The sequence below is a fragment of the Drosophila persimilis genome, unplaced genomic scaffold (genome assembly GCF_003286085.1).
Source record: "Drosophila persimilis strain 14011-0111.01,24,50 unplaced genomic scaffold, DperRS2 tig00000520-arrow-pilon, whole genome shotgun sequence".
NCBI classification, from domain to species: Eukaryota; Metazoa; Arthropoda; class Insecta; order Diptera; family Drosophilidae; genus Drosophila; species Drosophila persimilis.
Window position 1 is genome coordinate 1184706 of NW_020825317.1, and position 21552 is coordinate 1206257.

The window sequence follows — 21552 nt, forward strand, 5'->3', positions numbered from 1 at the left end:
GATTGACGAATCTGAATCAGATCGAATCATTTTTATAGCCGAAAGGAACAAATAAATTTGGCTACCCAGCTCCCGACGTCATGTTCAGACACGTTTTCTGTCTCTCTAGCACGCACTCTTTGTCGTGTCGTTTAATATTAGCGGCGTCTGCCGGCGGAGAGCCATACTAACTATGTATCGGGTATAAATGTAGATTTTCGGTCGCAGCAGAAACTCATAACGTTCCCCCTCGTTCTACCTATTTTCGATTAAAGCTTTGTTCTGGAAGGTTTATCATCTATAGATATATCGCTCTCTGTGGGTCCAGATAGTGTACCAAGTTTTATTTTTTTTTACACTGTGCCCAGTCCCTTTGCCAACCCTTGACTTTTCTCTTCAAACTCTCTTTGGAACAGTCTTGTCTCTCAGTAATTTGGAATGGGTCCTACATCATTCCGCTTCACAAAAAAGTTCAAGATGAAATATTGAAAACTATCGTGGTATCGCAAAGCTTTCCGCCATCCCAAAGCTGCTTGAGTTTGTGGTCCCGGCAACTCCAACATCTTTGCTGCAGCTTGATATGTCCTGTTTTTTCAGACATCGATCAACATCGACTAACCTTCTTGAGTTCTCTTATTTAATCCACCACAGCTTTCAACGTTGTTTGCAGACGGATGTTGTTTATACGGATTTTAGCAAGGCATTTGATTGTGTGAGCCGTGCTCTCCTAATTCACAAGCTCTCTTTATTCGAGATTCCAAAAAATATTTTTTATATATACATTTTGTCTCGTACGTTCTAGGAAATCATGTCCTGGATCGAGATTCGAGTTCAAATGACCTCGGAGTCCTATTTGATCATAAGATGTGTCTGAACAGCCAAATAGCCGCAACTCTAAATAAAGCCAAGGGTCTTTTAGCGTATCAAGCGTTGGTCCAAGGAGTTTGACGACCCGTACGTAACTAAAAAACTGTATATCTCGTTAGTACTTCTGATATTGGAGTATGGTTCTTGTTTGTGGAGCCCGCAGTAGAAGGAGCTGCAGATTTTTATTGAATCAGTGCAAAAGCAATTTTTATACCCGATACTCAAAATGAGTATTGGGCTATATTAGATTTGTGGTAAAAGTGGATGTGTGTAACGTCCAGAAGGAGTCGTTTCCAACCCCATAAAGTATATATATTCTTGATCAGCATCAATAGCCGAGTCGATTGAGCCATGTCTGTCTGTCCGTCCGTCCGTCTGTCCGAGCTAGAGCAACGACATTTTATATCCGGACTTCTGTGTCACTGTTACAAGAATAATTCAAAACTTTGCCCCGCCCACTTCCGCCTCAACAGAAGGCGAAAATCTGTGGCACCCACAAAACGAGAAAATCAAAAATCGCAGTACAATGCAACAGATTTTCGTCCTTTGTGGGGGCGGAAGTGGGCGGGGCAAAGTTTTGAAATATTTTTGTAGCAGTGACATATCATAGAAGTCTGGATCCAAAACATCGTTGCTCTAGCTCTTATAGTCTTTGAGCATTAGGCGCTGAAGGGGACGGACAGACGAACAGACGGACGGACGGACAGACGGACAGACAGACATGGCTCAATCGACTCGGCTATTAATGCTGATCAAGAATATATATACTTTATGGGGTTGGAAACGATTCCTTCTGGACGTTACACACATCCATTTTCACCACAAATCTAATATACCCCAATACTCATTTTGAGTATCGGGTATAAAAAAAGAAAACCAAACCAATGGGTTCGTCTTGTGTGGAGTAAAAACTAACCTTCTGCGTGTTTGTGCGTTATGTAATGTATGTTAAAATAAAGTAGAAGGTGTGTATTAAAAGTAAGTTTGCGGCTTTTTGCGGCTCTTGCGGTACTTTGAACTTTTAGATTAGCTTGAGTTCTGTCATGCAACGCTGCTGGTAAAAATTGTAGCACTTCTGAAAGCGAAGCTACTGAAGCTAAAGGAAAGCTCGATATTGTAGAACCAATACCTTTAACAACAAATGATGCTTTGGAATTCTTGCTGGAAAATTCTTTAAGCAAACGATTATATAATGTAATTCGTCAAATAAGCAAACAGCATAATTGTGACACATACCCAAGCTACCAAAATGTCCAGGAAGCCAAATTTCAATTGAGACCTGCGGGAATAACTGCTACAGAAACTATGGCAAAGGTTGCCTTGCAAAATTTGTTAAACCACACTGCCAGCCGCATAATATTGTTACAGGAAGAGTTATTCGCTAACTTTGAAAACGTTTCTAGTATTACATTAATTGCGACTTACGGATACGATGGATCAACTGGGCAAAGTATGTATAAAAAAAGATTTGAAACGAAGGAACCGGATACTTTTGATCAATCTTTGTTTGTTACTACCCATATACCTTTTAAGCTTATCGATGAAGCAGGAACAATTTTTTGGAATAATAGAACTCCGTAGTCTGTAAGATTTTGCCGACCACTCAAAATGGAATTCGCCAAAGAAGCAAAAGATCATATTCTTGCAGAAAAAAATGATTTGGACACACAAATAAAAAACTTGACTCATTGTGTAGTAACAATTTCAAATGAAAAGAAGATCACTGTCTCATACGACAAAAAACGACATATGCCAAATTGCTTTTTGAATTGCTGCTTTAAATATCATATAGAATGGGGTTTAAAAAATGGCAAGTAAGAAACGACAATGACAAATTGGAAATGATGGCCAAAAAAAAACATATACAAAGAAGATTGTGGCAAGAAATGGGATTGGATAAGCGTGTGGATAAGCCAAAACAGAATGGAAGCGGAAACTCGAACGATGGCAACACTGCGAGAAAAGATTTTTCAAATACGAAATTATTCGCATACATTTTAGAACTCGATTTGGAGTTTCTTGAGAGTCTGCATACTCTTTTAATAGCTATTAACTGCGAATTTGCAATCGACGCTTTAAAATTTCAAAATTTCTCAGATAAAACCATTAGATGATACATGTTGCATTACTCTTGCTATCCTATGTCACCAACTCTCCATAAAATTTTAGTTCATGGATCACAAATAATAACTCCATCTGTGATGCCGGTGGGCTGTCTTGGGGAAAATGCGTCTGAAGCGAAAAATAAATTTTACAAGCGTGACCGGCTAATGCACGCTCGACACAATTCGCGGGTAAATAATATGATGGATATATTCCAAAGTCCAAAGATCTATGGACTCTTCAGATCCCCTCATCTCAAGTATATCCATTAAGAAGAGGGCAGCTCGACATAAAAACAAACCCTTCCGCGAGATGTCATTGAGCTTTTAGAAACACCCCATTGTAATTTTCCAAAAAATATTCAGCCTTTAACTAATGACTACAGTTTCGATTATGACTCGGATGAGTCGTGATTAGAGGATATAAATCCATATTCGTTTAAATTATCTGTACAAAACATCTAAATGATAATTTAACATAAATTGTTAGAAATAGTTAAATATTAGAATAAATTAATATAGAACCTGGCATTAAATAAGAATTTGTTCATAATAAGAATTGTTTATCAAAAAATTAGTTTTATATTTTTATATTTACCACTATTACATCAAAATTATAACAGAATAATAAATTCCCTTAAAATTTTAGTACTTTTTTATAGCTCTCATGACTTTCCTTTGTGATCACGTATACGCCTTGTTGCCATATATGGGCTATTGCGGTAGGCGTGGTCAGATGAACTTAAAATTTTGTTCAAATATTTAGAGTGCTATATTTATTAAATACACCAAGTTTCAGCTCGATATCTGCTTTATTCGACTTTATGCCACTTATTTGGGAATTCCGCCCAGTGTGCATTGTTAGAGTGGGTGGATCTTTCGGCTAAGGCTCGTCGGATGGGTAGGGATCTTTCAGTTGTTCTAGTTGAACACATAAAAGAGAATCTAAGTGCTAACGTGGCCGTTAGGTGTAAAAAAAATCAATTCATAGCGTCATACGTATTGCCGTTCGGAGTCAGGTGTTACTAATCCGAGTTTACCCACCCAACCGTGTTAACAATGCCTCTTTCATCCTACCAACTACCTACCTACTTTACTCCAGTTTCATCATTCAATTTCATCTAAGGTCAGTATATTTTTATTGTAACAATCATGGTTGCAAACTTCCCTTGTGCGGCTGGAGTTCGATCTTCGATTAGCACAGTATATTTGAGCGTAAACTGAAGTAAAGCCGAGACTTTAATTGACTTGGTAAAGCTTAGACCCCTTTGAAAATAACAAAATTTGATCAGCCACATGTGAAGGTGGGGGTTATGTAACTTCATTTGTATACCCGATACTCAAGAAGGAAGCGTTTCCGACCCCATAAAGTTTATACATATTCTTGATTAGCCATGTCTGTCTGTCCGTCTATATTAGCGCCTAGTTCTCAGAGACTATAGGAGCTAAATCAATCAAATTTTGCATCCAGACTCCTGTGATGTCGCAGAGTCCGAATCGGATAAGACATTTATTATAGCCAGATGGAACAAATTAAATTTTCTTGGCCACGCAGCGTGCCCACACAGCTTACTCATTTTCGGTCTCACTCTCACACACATTCTGTCGGGTATTATGAGCGCACTCTGGCGGAGGGGAGCCATACTGAATGATTATCGGGTATAAATGTAGAGTCCCGGCCGTAGCAAAAACTCACAGCGATTTTTAGCCGTTCGGTTTCTAGGTCGACTTAACTGACGCAACCTCGCACGAGAAACGGTTAAAATATGATTTTTTATGCGATTTTATATCTTCGACAAACAGCGCAAAATTTAGCTTGGAAAATGTGATCAAATTATGCATTTGAAAGCCTTATATATCCCAGACGGTTAGCTGAAGAAACAAAGTGACTTTCTAATAGACTTGGTTGGGGTTTCAAAAATATTAATGAATTATGTTTTTGATACTCCCTCAAAGAGTAAAGGGATACATTAGATTCCTGTTCATGTACATATGTATGTAACAGTTAGAAAGAAGCGTTCTTTATCAACATCAATAATCGAGTCGATATAGCTTTGTCCTTTAGACCGTCCGTTCTTTCGTCTTGATGAGCACCTCCATTTCAAAGACCGCTATATCTTTTCCCGAGCCCTTCCGCTTACTATACCTGAAGACGCCTACCATCCTACATTCGAAGTGTCGCTAGATATAGGACCAACTGTATTGTATCGGTTGAGTAGGCTACCTGAACGTGTCCGCTGCTTTCGTAAAGCTGAGTTTACGAAGCTTAATGAACTCATTAGGGATTTTGATTGGTCCGCTTTGTACTTGTGCACTGATGTCATAAAAGGCACAAACATTTTTTACAATGCCCTTGGCAAATTTTTATACCCGATACTCAAAATGAGTATTGGGGTATATTAGATTTGTGGTAAAAGTGTATGTGTGTAACGTCCAGAAGGAATCGTTTCCGACCCCATAAAGTATATATATTCTTGATCAGCATCAATAGCCGAGTCGATTGAGCCATGTCTGTCTGTCCGTCCGTCCGTCTGTCCGTCTGTCCGTCCCCTTCAGCGCCTAATGCTCAAAGACTATAAGAGCTAGAGCAACAATGTTTTGGATCCAGACTTCTGTGATATGTCACTGCTCCAAAACTATTTCAAAACTTTGCCACACCTCCTTCCGCCCCCGCAAAGGACGAAAATCTGAGGCAACCACAAATCTCAGAGACTATTAAGGCTAGAGTAACCAAATTTGGTACACACACTCCTTTAGATGTCACTATAAAACGTATATTTCATAATTTCGCCCAACCCCCATCCGCCCCACAAAGAACGAAAATCTGTTGCATCCACAATATTGCAGATTCGAGAAAACTAAAAACGCAGAATCATAGAGAATGACTATATCTATCCGGTTGCTGAATTTGGATCAGATCAGATAATTTTTGTAGCCAAAAGGAACAAATCAATTTGCATTGGCTACGCAGCGCCCGACGTCACGCTCAGACTGATTTTCTGTCTCTCTCGCACGCACTCTTTGTCGTGTCGTTTAATATTAGCGGCGTCTGCCGGAGGAGAGCCATACTGACTTAGTATCGGGTATAACTGTAGAGTTGCGGTGTCCGCAGCAACTCACAACGTTCCCCCTCGTTTGATTCTTGTGTCCTGATTTCTTGTTCGATTAGATCTGAAAAACCTTGGTTTACCAAAGAGTTATCCAGCCTAAAAAACTCCAAATCAAGACTATACAAAATTTCAAGAAATTGGTTCTCTTACTTCTCACTATCGTTATGTAACAGCTCGGTCAAACTTTTCAGTTCTTAATGCACAATGCTATACGAATCTCGATGCAGGATACGTTTTTCTCAGGACCCTAAACAGTTTTACTGCTTCGTAAACAGTAAGCCTAGAACGTCCGCACACCCATCCTCGCTATCATTTTGTAATACGACGGCAAATAATGATCAGGCAATTGCCGATCTTTTTGCCCAATTTTTCCAATTCACCTATTCTGAGGAAAGCTACTCTGGTTTACCGAGGCCGAACGGCATTTTCAGTCCCTTGCTAAATGAATGTTCTTTACTTCATGATCTTCGACTAGTTAAGCCTGTGTTTTCACCGGGTCCAGACGGGTTCCAGGTTTTGTACTCAGGTACTGCGCCGGGGAACTGTGTGGAGCCTTGATTAAACTATTCACCCTGTCCATTGATTCTTCTTGCTTCCCCCCGATCTGGAAAGAATATATAATATATATAATTCCTCTCCTCCTAAAAAAGGTAGCAAGTCTGACGCAAAAAATTATAGAATATAGAATTGTATGGTCGAATTTGAAAATGGGCCAGTAAAGTGACTGAGCACCAAGTAGAAGAGTATATCGGCGGCGCGGCGGACAAAGTTTTTATATCGTATTCCAAAATACTATGCTTTTTTTACCTATACATTAAATTTACAAATCAAATTATACACAGACAACTTACCAATTTAAGCCAAATATTAGTTATAAGCAACTGATTCTTTTCATCCTGCAAAGAAAGTAAATAAAAGTTAATTATGTAGGTAGAACTCGTACATTTAATAATTTTAAGGAATAACTGCCTATTTAATATAATGGCTGTTCGGAGCAGAAGCCATTAATAGGTCTTAAGTAACGTCAAGAACTTCTGTCTTAAGTTTTCGATTATCGCGCTCATCCCACGCACACACATATGGAAGTATGTAACGTTCTTACTTCTAATGACCCACTGCCTCGACCCTTCATTCGGTCAGTCCTCTTCAAAACAGTCGGTTAGTCCTCTTCATCGTCGAAGCGCCTTACACCTAAATCTAAGTTCACGGTCACGGCTTCTAACAAAAACACACAAGCAATATCGAACAATAAATGCCAAATTGTAACCTTAACACCGGACCAATTTTTTAACACTAGAAGTTCGTACTAAGAACTGTAAAAATAGTGGAGGTTACGTCCACCATAGAAAAAAAGGGGGAAAACGTTGTGAGTTGCTGCTGCGACCGCAACTCTAAATTATACCCGATACATAGTTAGTACGGCTCTCCTCCATTGAACAATAAATAGTGCGTGCCAGAGAGACAGAAAAGCAGACAGAAAGTGTCGTCGGGCGCTGCGTAGCGACCGAAAATTAATTGGTTCTCTATGATTGTGCGTATTTCATTTTATCGTATCTTTAAAATTATGGATGCCACAGACTTTCGCCTCTTATAGCCTCATCGAGCTCTTATAGTCTCTCAGATCTATGCACTCATCTTAAGCGAAAGGCAATGCCGACCATAAAACGTGTGTGTTAAGGAGAGACAGAGCGAGGGGGAAAAAAATTGTTTTCTTAATTCTGGCTTTAATATTGATACGATCTGCTTCACATTCTGCAATCTAGAAGGTACAGTCATTCTCTATGTTTCTGTGCTTTTGATATATCCTTGACTTTTGTGGAAGGGGGCGGGACGAAGTTTTTAAATATGTACATTTGTAAAGCTAGGTACACACGATGCAAACAATTTGCAGCAAGTTGAAAATAATTTGCAGCAAAAGTTTGCACAAATGTTCACACCAATGCATGACAATTTCTTGTTTCAATCAATTTTTGTTTTGCACGCAAACTTTTGCATGGCTAAAGTGCAGTGCTTGCAAGTGACACTCATTTGCAAGTTCTGTTCTTTTGAGAAAGTCAAGGAAAAACGACGTGTTTATATTATGTCGGCACAAAAATCGAGAGTTGCTGCTATTTCTATATTAGCAACTTTAATAAAACGTAAAAAAATGAGAAGATTAGAGTCTGCAAAAAAAAGAAAGTGTTGGGTGAAAGAGTGGATTTCCAAAAGAGATGAAAAAGGAGTGCATCAGAACCTTTTAAAAGAGCTACAAAATGGCGATGAAACAAACTATTACAATTTTTTTTCGCATGTCAGTCAGTGATTTCAATTTTTTATTAGAAATAGTAAAAAACTGCATAACTAAACAAGACACTGTAATACGTCCTGCGATTCCACCAAATGAGCGATTAGCCCTGACATTGCGTTTTTTAGCCACGGGTATGTATTAAATATAATTAAAATTTGTATGAACTTTTAGTTAATATGTTTATTGATGTAATTTAACTTTTTACAGGTGATTTATATCATTCTCTGATGTTTCTTTTTCGCATTCCTGTGAGTACGGTTGCAATCATTGTGCCGGAATGTTGTCGAGCTGTATATGAATGCCTCAAAAGGGAATATCTTAAAGTAAGTATGTAAATTATATATGCATTTTCTTTTTTTCCATCTGAAAAGCCAAAAACTGGAGAATTGGTAAACGAGTACACGATAAGTATTAGGTATGGAACAAGTAAAAGTGCCCTCGCTATCAATTTCCGATACTTCCAAAATAGCTCTTTGAATTTTTTTTCGAAGCACAAGTCTATTTTGGTGGGATTTCAACAATCTGAGCTCAAATGCAACGAAATCACCGAGCACCTGATGGTCATCCGCTGGCTTATCAAGTAAAGCGTTTGCCTTTTTAATGAGCCGATCTTCGTCCTTAAATTCTATCTCGTCACGTTTCCTTTTTTTTGCTTTGGATGTACTTGGTACGTCATCTGTTGTTACTGACGAATTAGCTGAACATGGTGCCTCTCCTAAGAATATTGTGTTAATCGCCCTTTCACTTAGATCCTAAATATATATATGTTAAAAAGTATGAAATGAAAATGTAAACAAAATATTAATAATTTATTTGAATTTTCTTAGGTTCCCAATTCGACAATTCGACATTCAAGCCGCGGGTCCGGCGATGAGGAGGAAAGGGAGAGAACGTATACCGCTTCTCACTCCAGCAGGGTAAAAACCCTGTTGCCAGAGTCAGGGCGGGAGCATAGGGACCAAGCGTGGCCAGAAAAAAGGAAGCGGGGGCGCACCCGCCGAAACGCGTACTCCTTCTCACTCCAGCAGGGTAAAACCCTGTTGCCAGAGTCAGAGCGGGAGCGTAGGGACCGAAAACAGCCAGGAAAACGGAAGGGGAAGGGGGGAGAGATGACTGCAGCCGGTGGTCCGACCGGGGAAAGCAAATTGGCATGGTTTCCCTCGCACTCCCTGCTACTTCTACTACTACCTGGGCCATCGGCCAGCTCACCCGCGGATCCGGCGTCGGTGCTCCCGCAGCTCGTCCATGCTTCTCCTCTCTCCTTGGGCGCCCGGCCGTTCAACACTTTTCTTGCTTTTCTAGTCACTCCGCGGCGTTCCGTCTTCCGAAATATCGACTCCCGCTCTCGCCACGGTCGCTCGACGCTCTCCCCACGCCTGGCGCTCGTTTTCGGGCCAACGGGACTTACTCGAAAGAGATCTGCTCTGTTGCCGGCTGAGCGTGGCTCTCTCTCTTCGCTGTTCTCTTTGCGGCTATTCTGTGTGATTAACTAGCTTATTTACTAACAGGTTGTCTTCTTAATCAATTAACTCTAGTTACTATGTGAGGCTCCCAGTATGGGTCCTCACACACTGTAGCTGAAATTTGAGCTGAAAGCGGAGCTGAAAGCGGAGCTGATAGCTGATTTATAAGCTCTGAAAAAACAAACACTCGGCACCGGTGCAAGTGCGCACATTGCAGACTGAGCTGAGCTGAAAGCTGAAAAAGCTCGCTGAGATCAGCTCAGCTTAGTTTGATCGATCAAGCATGTTTGTTTTTTCAGCAAGCTGATTGCTGATTTTGTTCAAGTGTATTGGTTCATAAGTGATCGAAAATGGGCTGCAAAACATTGTTAAGCGAAATTACGGTTAACCCAGCGCTGGGGAATAAGCGGGACTATTAAAAATATTTGAATAATAGTTTTATTTCTATCATTTCTGGAAGGCGATAAATTGGGCAAAAAAGTTTTATTATTTACCATTACCAATAAATATAATATACTATGTCCCCAAGTACAGTAAACGCTCGAAAGACATCACAATGTTTATTATTATACAAAATAAATAATAATTGAAAAATATTATAATAATTCGTAAAAAAAAAGTAATACGAATACAAACTCAACGGAAATGTGGTTAAAATACACGTAATTTAAAAAAAAAAAAAAACGAAGAAAACTTCCGTCTGGATACTGTACGTGCTGTGAAGTAATAATTCATTAACAATATAATAATAATAATTATAATATCTATTGATGCCACTTAAGGAGATAGACAAAGGGAGGCAGTGGCTTTCAGCAATCAGATCAGCCGACAGTGTACGCACCTGCAAGCTTATTCTGCCTGAGAAAAGCTCTCAGATCAGCTGAGCTTTCAGCTCTGATTTCAGCGTCGATTTCAGCTCCGCTTTCAGCTATAGTGTGCGCGAGCCCTTAGGGCACGCATAGCGTTGTGCTAATGGTGTTAGCAGATGCAAACTATAAAATAATTTACTTCGATGTAGGAGGCAAAGGAAGAATTTCTGATGGAGGAATTTTTAAAGCATGTAGTCTATCATATGCGTTACAAAATGAGCAACTTAATGTTCCTGAGGAGCAGCCACTTCCAGGTCGAGATCCACAGGTGCCATATGTACTTGTAGCTGATGATGCATTCACATTGCAAAGATACATAATGAAACCATATCCATTCAGAAATCAACCAGCTCCAAATCGTGTTTTTAACTACCGTCTTTCCAGAGCAAGAAGAGTGGTAGAAAATGTTTTTGGCATAATGGCAAATAGATTTCGGGTTTTAAGAAAGCCATTGGAACTTGGGCCAGAACAGACAATAGATGTTGTCTCTGCAATTTGCGCATTACATAACTGGTTGATGGCCAAGAAAGAGTCAAAACAAAAATATGCCCCGAATGGAATATTCGACAATGAAGTTGATGGAAAAGTGGTACCAGGTACTTGGCGTAACGATCTGACGTTAGAAGGAAACTGCATACCAATTCAAAGAAATACGCAAAACTCTACTGAAGCAAAAGATATACAAAAGATGTACGTGAAGAATTTAAAAATTTGTTTGTTTCGCCTGATGGTGAAGTGTCATGACAATATAAACATATATAAAATAAGTAATTACTACAATATATTCAATAAATTGTACTACTTACCAAATTTTGAATTTTTTGTATTTATTTCCGTCGTCATTTTTAATAAATTTAAGCGCATTGAAAAACTCCCATTTGCCGGTATAGTTGTCCGATGTACCCTGGCCACTCTTTTTATACCCGATACTCAAAATGAGTATTGAGGTATATTAGATTTGTGGTAAAAGTGGATGTGTGTAACGTCCAGAAGGAGTCGTTTCCAACCCCATAAAGTATATATATTCTTGATCAGCATCAATAGCCGAGTCGATTGAGCCATGTCTGTCTGTCCGTCCGTCCGTCTGTCCGTCCCCTTCAGCGCCTAATGCTCAAAGACTATAAGAGCTAGAGCAACGATGTTTTAAATCAAGACTTCTGTGATATGTCACTGCTACAAAAATATTTCAAAACTTTGCCCTGCCCACTTCCGCCCCCACAAAGGGCGAAAATCTGTGGCATCCACAATTTTAAAGATACGAGAAAACTAAAAACGCAGAGTCGTAGAGAATGACGATATCTTTTAGACTGCAGAATCTGAATTGGATCGTATTATTATTATAGCCACCATCAAGAAAACAATTTCATTTTTTTCTCGCCCTGTCTCTCTCTAACACACACGTAGCATAGGCGGCTTTGCTTAGAGTAAAACATTAGCGCCTAGATCTCAGAGACTATTAAAGCTAGAGCAACCAAATTTGGTATCCACACTCCTAAGATATCGGACCGAGACGAGTTTGTTTCAAAATTTCGCCACACCCCCTTCCGCCTCCGCAAAGGACGAAAATCTGGGGATATTCACAAATCTCAAAGACTATTAACGCCAGAGTAACCAAATTTGGTATCCGCACTCCTGTTAGGTCTCACTATAAAACGTATATCTCAAAATTTCGCCTTACCCCCTTCCACCCCCCCAAATTACGAAAATCTTTGGCATCCACAATATTGCACATTCGAGAAAACTAAAAACGCAGAATCATAAATAATGACCATATTGTTAAAAATGTAATCGATACTATTGTTTGAATAAGCAACAATTATCTGGCAACACTGTATTGTATCGTGCTCATAATGTATATACCACTTTACTCACTCTCAAATAAACGTTTAACCGAACCACTACGTGTCTCTTGTATCAGCTCCGTTTTATATATCGCTTGTATATAGAACGGTAAACTAAAACGGTACAATTATATCCAACATTGGTTATGGGCCCAGAGTTCGTTGTTTCGGCTTAATAACAGACTAAAAAGCGTCTGGGTTTGAGTGTCGGTTGTGCTAAATTGTCAACAGTTATTTTGTGCACACACGCGGAACAATTAGCAACATGAATTTGTCAAATCAAATCGAAAAACTTGATGAGGGCAATTACAGTGTATGGCATATGGCCATGAAAAGTGTCCTGGTAATGACAGAATTATGGGATGTAGTCTGTGGAAAAGGCAGTGGAGGAGATGCCGCAGCTGTCGAGAAATGGAATAAATTGGATCAGAAAGCAATGGCGTACATAACCTTAAATGTTAAGGCATCGCAGTTTGTGCACATAAAGACGTGCGAAACATCAGAAGCCATATGAAAAAAATTAAAGGAACTGCACATGCCAAAAGGCCCCATCCAAAAGGTGCAACTTTATCAAAAACTTATTCGACTAAATATGCAGCAGGGCGATGATGTGTCCGCCTATGTCAATTCTTTTGTAGAGACAATTGAAAAATTGGCGGAACTGGACATAAAACTCCACGATGAGCTAAAAGTCATCATGTTATTGAGCAGTTTGCCCAAATCTTGGGAAAATTTTGTAGTCGCGATTGAAACGCGTGACGAGCTGCCAAAATTTGAAGCTCTTAAAGTAAAAATGCTGGAAGAAGGCACCAGAAAACAGGAGAAGGCTGAGCGCGAAAATCATTCGGCCACACAAGCAGTATACACACATACACAGCGCAGATCGCGAGAAAACGAGAATGTCGAGAATAACGGAACCAAGAACGACGGGAACACAGGCGTAAAGCAACAATTCAAGGGAAAATGTTTCAAATGCGAAAAAACTGGTCATCGAGCAAGCGAGTGCAGATCTAAGAAAAAGGGTAGCAAAACAAATGGACAAAGAGAACAGGCAAGCAGTTTAATGCACTGTTTTGTCGGAGAGCAGCAAAAGAGAGTTTGGTGCGTAGATAGTGGCGCAACATCGCACATGTGTTGCGATCGCAGCATGTTCCTAAACTATGTCGAGAAGGAAACATCGATAATGTTGGCTACAAATAAGTTCGTCTCATCACCCGGATCTGGTAATGTTAAAATTCAGGTTGAAAATATTTTAATAAAATTGCAAAATGTGTTATACGTCCCCGAATTACACATGATTTTTTTCTCAGTGAGCACAGCAGCTAAATTCGAGAATTCTACTACATTTATTGGAAAAGTGGCACTGATTAAAAATAAAAAAGGAGAAACAATAATAAAAGCCAAGCAAGAAAACAATTTGTATGTGTACAAACAGTGCTCAGAAAAAAGTGCAGTTTATATGTTGAACACAATTTCTCCTGCAATGAATTGGCATAATAGGCTTGGCCACCTTAATTTCCAAGATTTAAAACAGTTGAACGATAAACAGCTTGTTCATGGCATGAACTTTGAAAATGTGAAAATGGAAATCAATTGTGATACATGTAACAGAGCAAAAATATGTGCATTGCCGTTTCAACAGAAGTTAAATCGTACAACGGAGCAAGTACTTGAGCTAGTGCATACAGATGTATGTGGCCCAATGAATGTAAAATCGATCGGCGGCAATCGCTATTTTGTGACATTTATTGATGACTACTCGCGCAAGATATTTGTATACATTATGCACGCAAAAAGCCAAGTTTTCGAAAAATTCAAAATGTTCAAAAGTTTTGTGGAATGCCAAACGGGCAACAAAATAAAGGCTGTGCGCAGCGATAATGGCACAGAGTATGTAAATAAGGAATTTTCTGGTTTTTTGAACGAGTGCGGTATACAAAGGCAACTGACGGTTCCCTACACCCCTCAGCAAAACGGTGTAGCCGAGAGAGCCAATCGAACAATTATAGAGATGGCAAAAAGTATGCTAATCCATGCAAAGCTGGAGGAGTTCTTGTGGGCAGAGGCTGTTACCACGGCAGTTTACTTGCGAAATAGATGTCCCACAAAAGCCTTAAGTGGCGGTACACCATTCGAAGCCTGGAAAGGACGCAAGCCATCAGTAAAACACCTACGAGTATTCGGATCTCGCGCATTTGCTTTGTATAAGACCAGAAGAAGCAAATTCCAGGCAAAAGGCAAAGAATACATTTTTGTCGGCTACTCCTTTACAGCAAAAGCTTACCGCCTGTACGATCGAGAGAACCGTACAATAATTGAAAGGCGTGATGTGAAATTTATAGAAGGTGAGATTGACACAAAAAGCATTGAGAATTGTGGTATTTCAGATCGAAATGACGATTTCATGACAAATATACTCCGCCTTGAGTCAATTAAAGTTCCTGATCAACACTCATATGCACCTTTAATTGCTGATCATGCAAATTCCAGCAGTGACTCCAGCGAAGTGGAGGAGGAGTTTTTGAGCGCAAGTGAACCTGACGACAATTCCGTGAGTGGTCAAGAGGTGCCACCACAAGAGAATGTAGTACAGCGTGGGCGTGGCAGACCAAAAATCATCCGCAGCGGTCAACCTGGGCGACCGAAAAAGCAGTACCAGGCAGTGCTCAATAGTTTCCTAAATCAGATGGATGACACTGAGACACCGCAGTCAGTTGCTGAAGCATTGCAAGGCGATCATTCTCAAAATTGGAAAGAATCAATGCAAACGGAATACGACGCTCTACAGGAAAATAACACGTGGTCATTGTGTGAACTCCCTCCAGGACAAAAAGCCATTGGTTCCAAATGGGTTTTTCGAATTAAGAGAAACAAGGATGGTATCATCGAGAAGTTCAAATCTCGATTGGTTGCTCAAGGCTGTGGGCAACAATTTGGAGTAAATTATTGGGAAACGTTTTCACCTGTAATTCGGTACGAGACCATTCGCATGTTGTTCGCAATTGCTGCAGAAAAACAGCTGTATATGCATCAAGTAGATATATCAAATGCTTACCTGAACAGTAAACTCCATGAGACTGTGTACATGAGGCAGCCTCAGAATTTTGTCGACAAGCATCATCCAGAAAAAGTTCTAAAGCTGCGTAAAGCACTTTATGGACTCAAGCAATCCGGGCGAGTTTGGAACAAAACGCTCGACGAGGTATTGTCTACCATGGGCTTCAAGAGATGTAAGAACGAGGCATGCTTGTACGTCAAGAAAGATGAGCAAACATACAGCTATATTGCAGTCTACGTCGACGATTTAATTATCGCATGTCCAAACAAAAATGACATAGCCGTAATTAAGAAGAAGATCGCATCAAACTTCAAGATGCAATTTCCTAGGAATGGAAATTGAGCGAGACGGTGAACAGGGTTCGATTTCGTTTTGCCAGAAATCGCATATTCAAGGACTATTGGACACGTATGGCATGAGCAAGTGCCGTCCAGTCAGCACACCGCTCGACCCGGGCTATCAAGTTGGCTGCATTGATAATAATTGTGTCAAGGTAAATGTAACACAATATCAGTCATTAATTGGTTCCCTTATGTATTTAGCAGTCTTGAGCCGACCGGACATTTTGCACGCAGTAAGCAAACTGTCGCAACGAAATACTGATCCCCATGCAGAACACGAGACGGCTGCAAAACACATTCTAAGGTATCTGGCTGGTACGAAGAATTTGGGCATCTCATACCGCAAGTGTGGTGAACCAGTAAGAGGTTTCGCTGATGCTGACTGGGCCAATGACAGGCTCGATAGAAGATCTTATAGTGGATACGCATTCTTCCTAGCAGGCAGTGCTTTTTCTTGGACTTCAACTAAGCAAAGTGTTGTCGCGTTGAGCAGCACTGAAGCTGAATACATAGCACTATCTATGGCTGCTAAAGAGGCTATTTATTTACGAAGACTTCTCGACGAGATTGGTTGGTCAACTGTTACAGAGCCTTTAACCATCTATGGCGACAACATCAGTTCGCAACATATTGCTCAAAATCCGGTACATCACAAACGCACGAAGCACATTGATATTAAGTATCATTTTGTTCGCGAAAAAGTAGAATGTAATGAAATTATACTAGAATACGTATCGACAAACGGCAATGTTGCAGATCTACTAACAAAATGTTTAAGCAAGAAAAAACACGACAGCTTTGTTAAATTACTTGGAATGACAAAGTTAAACATGCGGTAGTTAGTTTAAAATGATAATATGTAGCTTAAGAAGAAGTGTTAAAAATGTAATCGATACTATTGTTTGAATAAGCAACAATTATCTGGCAACACTGTATTGTATCGTGCTCATAATGTATATACCACTTTACTCACTCTCAAATAAACGTTTAACCGAACCACTACGTGTCTCTTGTATCAGCTCCGTTTTATATATCGCTTATATATAGAACGGTAAACTAAAACGGTACAATTATATCCAACACATATCTATCAGGTTGCTGAATCTGAATCAGATCAGATCATTTTTATAGCCAAAAGGAACAAATCAATTTGCAGTGGCTACGCAGCGCCCGACGTCACGCTCAGACTGATTTTCTGTCTCTCTCGCACGCACTCTTTGTCGTGTCGATTAATATTAGCGGCGTCTGCCGGAGGAGAGCCATACTGACTTAGTATCGGGTATAACCGTAGAGTTGCGGTGTCCGCAGCAACTCACAACGTTCCCCCTCGTTATAGTAAGCTGACGTGACATCCCATAAAACAGAATAATTCTCGTACAATTCAATTAGTTTTATCGTTTTCTCGTGATCCCACATGTTGCTCTTCTTGCTGCAATATTGCGACTGAAAGCAAACAGCACATGCAAACAAGCAAGCAACTGACGCAACCAAGTTATAAATTGCCAAGACATTACGCGCTACAAGTGCGAGTTAATTCGGTGCAGAAGAGTGCAGAAATTAGCATGTTAATATTTGCTAATTTACCTCTGCAAAAGCCACGTGCAAACTTTACAAGTGCGACAACAAGTGCGAATAGTTCGTCTGCAGGTTCGAGCACGAAGTTTGAGCTTGCGGCTCGTGTCCCCGCTGAAGCTTGCGGTTCTTGTCTCCACTAGTGCCGTAGTGTTGAGATACGCCGCTAGAGGGAGCCACATAGACAATGGAAGTAGATACGGAGGCCGACGCCGGCGACACTAGCCTGGCTAGTGTAGGGGCGAGCTCGTCGTCGAGCGTTCCCGCCCGCAGGCTGGGCCGGCCGAAATCCACAGCCGCCAAAAAGAGAGCCAAGAAGATCGGGCTTGGGATTGGGCTATCCGGAGAGCAGCCAATCCCAGCCGAGAGATCGCCACCACCATCGCTCCCCTTTGAGGAGGCTGTTGCGACGCCAGGCACCTCTGCCGCTACTGCCAACCGGTACGACGAGCTGGTCATGGCTCTGGCTGGGGAGAGGGCAAGGATGCCGCCTCCACCAAGACCCGCTGCTGCTGCCCACACGGGCACCACCGTCGTCACTACCGCTGCGTATGCGACAGCCTTCCCGCACTGAGCGCCGTCGCTGCACCGATCCCAAAGCCTAGGGATACCTGGTCTGATCTAATAAAGAGCAAGAACCCGGAAGATACCAGCAAGGAGCTTGTGGAGCGAGTCAAGAAGACCGTGGTGCCGACACTTGGAGTCCGCGTCCACGAGGCTCGCGAGCTGAAGAGCGGAGGAGCGATTATTCGCACCCCTTCAGTGAGCGAACTGAGGAAGGTAGTGGCCAGCAGCAAATTTACCGAAGCAGGACTGGAGGTTAAGAAGAGTCCAGACACGTGGACACGTCCATCACACCTAAAAAGTTCATGGAGGAGCTCTTCACGAAGAACCTGGAGGAGACCATGACTGCCGCGGAATTCAAAAAGTCGGTTCACCTGGGCCAGTAAGCCCTGGTCGGTCACGGACGGCGCCACGATCAACGTGACGCTAGAGGTCGACGCGAAGGCACAGGAGGCGTTGCACGACGTATAAACTGGTTTAGATGCCGCTGCCGCTCCTTGGTGCGAACATACGCCTGCCACAGGTGTGCAGGCTTTGACCACAAGGTGTCCCAATGCCACCGGTGTGGACAGAACGGCCGATTAATATTTGCTGATGTCTGAAGACATCAAAAGCACCCGTACAAACCGCAGAAGCCTTCCCAAACACCACCTTCAACTTTCAAGGAACCCAACACAAAGCCACATACAGTGGGGAGAAAAACTGAGTACATGTTCGAGGACTTTGCACATAAATGCCTACAGAATGAAAACGATCAAAGCAAAACAAACAATTTTTTTTCAGTATTGCCTTATCAAATCAGAATGCATTCAAGTGAAAGAGAAATAAAGAACAAAAGAATGGGGGAAAAGAAAACGAAAAAACTCTTGGTCTCTAATTCAAATGCATTATTATTTGAAACTCCTTTTGAAGTTGAAAATAAAATCCAGTGCTTAACTGAAAACGGCTGCTCGTCTCGAAAAATTGCAAAAGCATTAAATATAAGCCAGTCGGTGGTAATTAGAGTGCAGAAAAGGCGTGGAGTTACCTCTAAGAATATTTCTGGTGGATGCCCCCCACTGCTAAGAGATGGTGACGCCAGGCTAATAGTCGCAAATCTTAAAAAAGATCCTCAAATAACACCAGAAGATGGTGCCACGGCTACTGGCAAAAATGTTAGTCGATGGACAACAAAAATGGAACCTATGGACCCTTCAAGAAATCGGCTACGTGGATGAAATAAAAAAGAAAAAACCGCCGTTATCTAAAAAAATTGTTGAGGGTCGTTTAAAATTTGCCAAAAAAAACCGAGACTGGGCCATAGACGATTGCAAAAAAGTTATTTGGTCAGATGAGTCAAAGTTTAACGGGACGGGAGTTTGACGGGAAGCAGTATTGCTGGAAACGTCCAGGCGAATCATTACAACGACGTCATATAAAGGAAACCGTCAAGCACGGAGGCGGCAATGTTATTGCGTGGGGTTTCTTTGCGTTGTGGAAGCTCGGTCCCTTAGTAAAAATAGAAGGGATAATGTAAAAGGAGGACTACCTTAGCATTCTACAAACCCATCTTGCCAGCTTTGTGGATGTATGCTCATATCAGTCGGCTGAACTAACATTTCTGCAGGATGGAGACCCCAAGCCATGATGCAATTATACAAGGTGGTCTCGTCGGGAGCCGAAGTTCGTTCGTGTTGTCCCTCATCGTCAGTGCATTCTTGCTTGTTGATGATGAAGGTTGTTCACGGACGATTTTTTGATATATATTTTAGCCCTTATGTCCCGACAGCAAAAAAATTACATATTGCATATTATATAAATAGCATATAAAAAAAATATCACAGAATTAGAAGTAATATTTATATATTATGTAAAAGAAAATTTTAATATAACTAAAAATGTTAAAGACAATTTTTTAATGGCTGCATAAAGTTTAAATATTAATATATCAGTAAAATCATTTTATGTTAAAATTTTAAACCTGTTAAGCTTGTTAAGGGTTAAGGGTTAATCTACATCAACATATGCCGTCTCACTCGCACTCATTATACTATGTGCCCTTCATTCGCACTTATTGATAGCATACGTTATGGGACTGACTTTTGCCGACGAGACCACCTTGCATAATTGCATCATGCCCCAAGCAAAAGTGGTTAAGGAATGGCATTCGACTCAAAGTTTTATGTTGATGGAGTGGCCCCCACGAAGTCCCGACCTCAATCCGATTGAAAACTTGTGGTCAATCGTGAAGCGACGGCTAGGACCTCTCCCACTAACTTCGACATGTTGTTGCAAAAAATAAACTATGAGTGGACGGAAATTCCCCACGACATTTTGCATAATTTGGTAGATAGTATGCCTAGAAGTATTTTTTGAGTTATAACAAATAAAGGGCTATGGAGCAAATATTAAAAAATGACAACAAAATTGCACTTGCCAAAAGTGCAAAACTGAGTACATACGAGTGCCATTCATTTTGAATTTTTCTACGTTAAATGGAATATTTTTTTTTTTTTTTGTTTAACTATGAAATTTTGTTAATTTTTTGTTATTGAATAAAGGAAAAAAACAATTTTTTTGATTTGCTTTGATCGTTTTCATTCTGTGGGCATGTAACATGTACATGTACGAACATGTACTCAGTTTTGCTCCCCACTGTAAATATGGTAAATATGATCGGTCTAAAAAATCATTGTTTTTAAATATGAAAAATGACTGAGAAATTTATTACAATTTTTGTTAAATAAAATTCGACATATCAGACATAGCTTCCTTAACATACATACGTGAAGCACCACTTGGACGCAACAGTTATACATACATCTATATTTTACTGCAATCACTGTCGCCACTCTCCCACAACCCCTTTTTGTTCTACCTTTCTCGTCGTTAAAACCTCACCAGAAAGTTATTTCCTTCATCCAAGCCACGGTGTATAAAAAATATCCACACATACAGCCGCTGTTTATTGTTTTCGAACGTTAGCTGTGGTAGCTGAAAGAGATTCTCTTGGTTCAAGATTAAGGCGTAGTGGCCGCACGTGGCGGATAGCTGCGCGCGGGTCCTGGCGATCATCCGGTTGGTGTTGGTCTATGTCGCGGAGGTTTAAGTTCGCTCCGAGGATATTTGGTTGTGGAGGTTTAAGTGCGCTCCGAGGAGAAGATTTGGTTGCGGTGGTTTAAGTGCGTTCCGAGAAGAAGATTTGGTTGCGGAGGTTTAAGTGCGCTCCGAGATGATTTGGTTGCGGAGGTTTAAGTGTTTTCCGAGAGGCGAGGTTGTCGGATGATGAATTACGCTCTGAGAGGGATGGAAGGATCGCGGGAGCTGTTGGTGGCTGCTGCCAATGCTTACCAGTCCACTGGCCGGAGCCGAACTGATGATGATCTCTCTGGCGGCGCCCGTTTTATTTCCGAAGGGCAGCTGTTGTATACTTGCGTGTATGGAGGTGCTATGGACGCACAGGTCTGGTCAGCTGTAGGTGTGACCGTCGAGGGCTGTGCTACGGGCACATTGGTGATGA

General features: G+C 40.9%; 1 protein-coding gene across 1 annotated transcript in view; it reads right to left on the reverse strand.

The window, feature by feature from the left end:
* LOC6603374 (neuronal acetylcholine receptor subunit alpha-7) overlaps nucleotides 1-21552 on the reverse strand; it is a 277292-nt gene that overhangs the window by 162050 nt on the left and 93690 nt on the right. The window contains exon 5 of the mRNA XM_026990084.1: nucleotides 6910-6954. Coding sequence (XP_026845885.1) covers nucleotides 6910-6954 — 45 coding nt within the window. The remainder of the gene's footprint in view (nucleotides 1-6909; nucleotides 6955-21552) is intronic.